Source organism: Carettochelys insculpta, chromosome 1 (assembly GCF_033958435.1).
Source record: "Carettochelys insculpta isolate YL-2023 chromosome 1, ASM3395843v1, whole genome shotgun sequence".
NCBI classification, from domain to species: domain Eukaryota; kingdom Metazoa; phylum Chordata; order Testudines; family Carettochelyidae; genus Carettochelys; species Carettochelys insculpta.
The window spans coordinates 368537246-368543245 of NC_134137.1; the positions used below are offsets into that span (position 1 = coordinate 368537246).

At 39.4% G+C, this 6000-nt stretch overlaps 1 protein-coding gene across 1 annotated transcript in view; it reads right to left on the reverse strand.

Annotated features, from left to right (window-relative positions):
* The window catches only part of CELF2 (CUGBP Elav-like family member 2), a 550837-nt gene extending 545065 nt beyond the window's left edge, over positions 1–5772 (reverse strand). The window contains exon 1 of the mRNA XM_075018013.1: positions 5647–5772. Within this exon, the coding sequence (XP_074874114.1) occupies positions 5647–5699 (53 nt within the window). The 5' untranslated portion in view covers positions 5700–5772. The remainder of the gene's footprint in view (positions 1–5646) is intronic.
* Positions 5773–6000: the final 228 nt, after the last annotated feature.

A 6000-nucleotide genomic window follows, 5' to 3' on the forward strand; every position in this document is an offset into this window, starting at 1 on the left:
TTGCATGAGCTATATTTTTTTAAATGGGTTAACTGGAAAGCAATTGCCTCAATGTAGTTTTAGTCAACATCACATGTACCTGACTTCTTCTCACATATTTATTTTTCCTCCAAACTAACACATTGTGGCCATTACAAGGGAAATTGGATTCTCCATTAATGTCCAAATTAATGGACATTGCAGAGCAGTGATGGAATCCAGGATTGTGCTTCACAGTGCATCGACTTTTAAAGGGGGAGGGGGGATGGAGGAGGTTCCTATGATCTCAGCGTAAAAATATAGCCTGTAAAATTCTTTTCCAAAAGCTTGTAATATGTTGGGTGACCATTTAATTCTTGCAGTCTTTCTATGTACTGGATGCTGGACCCTATCTTCCTTGCACATTAGTACCACTGAGTGTGGCAGAAGGAAAATAATCAGTAAGAGTAACTACCATCCATCCCCCACCCACCATTAATCAAAGCTATTTCTGTTTTTTGTGTACTTATGTAGTGTCATCACATTCTGGCAGATTATTATGTAGAATATGCATTACCCAGTAACACTCACCCTATTTCAGTAAATAGTAAAGAAAACCAAATCCAGGAAAATTTCATGCCAACAACTGAATCTGGTATCCAAAAATGCCATAGTCCAACCCTGTCCCCACCATTCTATAAGCAGAACAATTTGCAGTCATACATAGGCAATCAACCTAGGGAAAAAATATTGGAGTTGTTGGTGTTGCTGTTGCATTCAGAAATAACCAAAAAATCATGGGAATCGTGCTTTTTCCTGGTTTCTCGCTAGCCATATGTAAATGTTCATAAGTTTAAAGAACTTTATCCCTGGACCTCTGAACCCCATTTACAATCAGAATTGGACAATATGCAGGGGGAAATACCTTTTTGGAAAAGTAGGTCCTCCCTGCTGTTTTAACTGAGAAGGAGGCATTTGACTGCTTTAAAAAAAATTCAGTTCTGAATGAGAGACTGAAAAAAAAGTTTACAAAAACCACATCAAAACATCCTCTTCACTCCCCAAACAAGTATATTCTTAATTTGAACTAAACTCCTGGTAAAAATCTTGCAGAATTGAAGGCAGTTAGCTTTCCCATAGGTTTTAACGAAGACTGCTGACTTGTGTGAAAAGCACAAACTACTTCATATTCTTCTCAATCTAACAAATTAAAAAAAACACACCTTTTGTTTACAGCAAAGAGAAAGCCCAAATGTGGACCCATGATTAGTTGATTCCTGCAGAGCAGAAGACATATCGGCTATGTCTCAACTAGCATTCCTCTTTCGAAAGAGACATGCAAATGAAGGAAATTGACAATGCAAATGAGGCACAGATTTACATATCTGGTACCTCATTTGCATATTCTTTTAAAAGAACAGCACTGTAGACACAGCTCTTTCGAAAGTAAACCCCATGTTAGAAAGAACCCATCTTCCTCAATAATTAAATAAAACAGTAGGAAGAAGGGTTCTTTCAAAGCTGAGGATTACTTTCACACATACAGAATGGGGAGAGACTGTCTAGGAACGACTACAGCAGAAAGGGATCTAGGGATTATAGTGGACCACAAGCTAAATATGAGTCAACAGTGTGATGCTGTTGTAAAAAAAAAAAAGCAAGTGATTCTGGGATGCATTAACAGATGTGTTGTGAACAAGACACGAGAAGTCATTCTTCTGTTCTCCTCTGCGCTGGTTAGGCCTCGGCTGGACTATTGTGTCCAGTTCTGGGCACCGCAGTTCAAAATAGATGTGGAGAAACTAGAGAGGGTCCAGAAAAGAGGGACAAGAATAATTAAAGGTCTAGAGAGTGTGACCTATGAAAAAAGGTTGAAAGAATTGGGCTTGTTTAGTTTGGAAAAGAGAAGATTGAGGGGAGACATGAGAGCGGTTTTCAGGTATCTAAATGGGAGCCATGAGGATGAAGGAGAAAACTTGTTCTTCTTGGCCTCTGAGGATAGAGCAAGAGGCAAGGGGCTTAAACTGCAGCAAGGGAGGTTTAGGTTGGACATTAGGAAAAAGTTCCTAACTGTCAGGGTGGTCAAACAGTGGAATAAATTGCCAAGGGAGGTTGTAGAATCTCCATCGCTGGAGATATTTAAGGACAGGTTAGATAGATGTCTATCAGGGATGGTTTAGACAGTATTTGGTCCTGCCATTGGGGCAGGGGGCTGGACTCGATGGCCTCTCGAGGTCCCTTCCAGTCCTAGTGTTCTATGAGTCTATGATCCAAAAGAGCCACATCTACACTGCTTTTCTTATTTTGAAATAATTTCTTTAGAAAGAATATGCAAATGAGGTGCCAGATATGGAAGAAGCTGACCTACAGGGCAATGAGGCCAGTGTTGGTTGAATAAAGAAGATGGTGGGGACAATATCGTAAGACATTAAGAACAGAAGGAGTTAGGAAGGACCTTCAACAATTTTCTGCAAGCCTTCAGCTTCACAAAGTGGAATCAAAACAGTTAGATAACTCTTCAAATCACTCTACTATCCAGACACTATGGCTATGCCTACACTAGCACTCTCTTTTGAAAGAGGCATGCAAATAAAGGAAATTGAAAATGCAAATGAGGCAGATTTACATATCTGGCATCTCATTTGCATAGTCCTTCAAAAGAAGAAAAGCAGCGTAGATGTGGCTCTTTGGAAAGTAATCCCCATCTTCAAAAGAACCCTTCTTCCATTCCCTCCTGCCCCCCCAGGAAGAAAGGTTTCTTCGAACTTAATCAAATAGGACCAAACAAGTAAAAGAGATGAAGATAGTAAGATATGTGGTTTTATCCCTATGATAACTTATCATGCTTCACCCTTTTATCTGACTCATTGTCAGTTGTGGTTGAAAAATATTTTAGCATGCACATGTGTAACACTGATGGACTCTAGTTGGTATGCAGTCGAACCTGGGATCCTTGGAGCCTAATGCATGAGCTGGAACTGCATGAGCTAAAAGCCAGCTGGCTGTTGGAATGAGTCTGTTCTACAACCTTGGCTTTCTGCCTATGTTTACACGAGAAGGCTTTTCTGACAAAACTGGGCTTTTGTTGAAAAAAATCTGCAGAGCTTCCACACGCAAAATGCACTTTGTCAGCAGACTGTCAACAAAACCAGGCACATCCACCGGCAGCATTGTGCCTCTTCACATTGAGGAATAATACCTTCATCAGCAGATTCCTGTCAACAAAAATAGCCATGTCGATGCTCTGGGGGGCCCTCTGTTGACAGATAGGGCTTCCGGTTCACTGGGCAGCCCTGTTTGGTGAGTTTCTGGTTGGCCGTTCTGTTGAGAGAGCAGCTGGGCAGTCTGGCCACTTTCTGCCAACAGACTAAATTGCTCTTTCGCTTTTGTTTGTGATTGTGATCTGTTGACAGAAGTTTTGCTGGAAGATCTCTTCTGACAGAAACTTCTTTTGACAGATCACTATAGTGTAGATGTAGTTTCTGCAAATTGTCTCAATATCACTACATGGGCCAGCAGGTGTATGGGTTACACCTGCACAATAATCTGAATTACAGGTCGTATCCATGTGGAAAAATTGCACACCCATAATCATATGCCTTTCACTTCCATGCCTGCTCTCTTTCCACCAATTCATTGGCCCTGGGACATTGGCAACCTTTCCAAAACACTGGGCAGCTTCAAAACATCACCATTTAAAAAGCAACAGTTGGCAAAAGAAAAGTTTCTTCCACTCACCAGACAAGCTTCAGTCCTAGGTAAATGGCATTTTATCTGTACTGAAGTTCATCATTTAATGGCCCAGTTCAGGGCAAACTCAATTCAATCTGGCTTTAGTATCACAGGGATATGAACATGGTCCTAGTAAAAAAATACTCTCCAAAACTTTAATTCAAGAGTTTTCATATAATGCATGTGACACCTACAGATGCTATGGTGTTATTGACAAAAAAATTTCTTGGCACTTATTTGGGATGTCTTGCATAAATCATTCACTGTTCCACCCTATTGCAAGTAACATGGCCATCCAAAACCCATACCAATAGAATATTTTTACTACACCCTAATTTCCTCTTATTTTATTCACACAGGCTACAGCTACACAAAAGAATGTTTTCTAGACAAAACTGGCATTCTGTAGACGAAACTCAGGGAGCTTCTACACACATGTGTTTTGTTGACAGAAACTGTTGATAAAAAAGCTGCGTAGACACTCTGGGGGGTAGGGTGTCTTTTGTCAACAGAGAGGACCAAAAGATCAATCCACTTTTATGTGTAGATGCACTCTGTTGACAGAATTTGTGTCAGACCGTTTGTTCCAACAGTAACTTCTGTAGAGACATGCTTCTAGTGCAGACATAGCTATACTGTATATCCACTAAGGCAACTGCCATAATAAGCAAGCACACAGATACACTGTTTGCTTGTTTGTTTTTGTTTTGTTTTTAAAGGAATGGTGGCATTTTACTTAGTGGGCAAATAAGGTGAACATTTCCAAATACTGACGATCCCTGATGGTAGAAAATCACACTTGTTGTAGATTCAGCTATGCCTCATATAAAGCCCCAGACTTTGAGGTTGATGAAAGAAACATTTCCATTTCTGATAAAGCACAGCAGCTTGCAAATATGAGGGAAGAGAATCAGGGAAGCAACACAGTTAAGACAGATTGTTTGTATTTTGAATTTCATCTTCTTCAGTTTAAAACAGAATATCACTAAACATATCTAAGCACTTTAAAATGTATATACCAAGAAGGTAAAATACACCCAACTGTCAAACATATCTGTGCTGTGCTCCTTTTACAACTATGGAACACATCCAATAAGTGTTATGTGCTGCCTCTGTGTATTGGGATAGCATACAAGAGCTGGGAAAAGCTTGTCAAATTTGATTGAGTCTGATATCACCAACTATTTTCTTAAAGGTAAATGACTGTAATTACCATCTTCCAACTTTTGGAATTCAGCTCTCTTTACAGATAAAACATGCACTTAGATTATCAGTAAGCCGGATCAATTAATTTCTCAGAACTTTCAAATGCATTTTTGCACCATATGCATCCTGTAATAAAGAGAAGCATCAGATACAGTCTTAGTCACTTTAGCACTTAAGTTTTCTACATCTTGCACTATTGTTATAAAATACATTTAAGGGATAAAACAAGAATCTCTCACAAGTTTCAAATGGCAAATTTATGCATTCAAGACATAATTAACTACCTAAAGAGAGTCAACAGCCCAAAATTGGAAGCAACAGGACATTTCTGTTTCTTTTCCCTAAAACAACATTCATACTTGACTGATCAGCTCTTACCCTCTCTTTTGCTATTGAGAAAGTTTCCTAAATGTTCCTTTTGGAAGCAACACAGTGCAAGCAAAGAGTTAATTCTTCTGCAAATATCAACTGGTGTTCAACTCACTATTAAATTTAATTTACAGTGCAATCTTCATTTAAAAAAAACCATCAGTACTTGCTTGCTGCACTGTAACATGGAGAAGTATATTTTAAATGCTCCCTGGAGTCTCTCTAAACATCTGCTTAAAGGGTTTCTGTATCTTAAAGGGATCTAATTACCAGAAATTCCTCTGTTACTTAAGCCCAGGGCTCACATTTCAATTATAGCTGAAGTTCCAGTTAATTTGGGGGGTGAAGCACCGTACCAAAAGGAAGAAAACATAGGCCTACCTTAAAACTTTCCAACCCTTCAGTGGATCCAGTTCAGATATTATAGAAACCATTGTATTTGAATAATAACAATAATAATAAAAACAGTGCAGAGAAGGCTAACCACAAAAAGCAGAAAGAGTGCTCTACTCAGCGTGGGAATGAAAATAGACCCAGCACAGCTCTTCCTCCTTCTCAAGCTGATAAGCACTTGTCCCAGCTTCTCTCCACCCCCAAAATCAATCTTGTGCTATATTGCTTCACGGTCCCAGTTTCATTTCTCCACCACTACCTTTTAAAGCCCTTGTAATCTGCTCCAACTGATCAAATTTGACCTTTTTGTAGCCCACTTTATTCCAAGCACTGCTCTCAGTT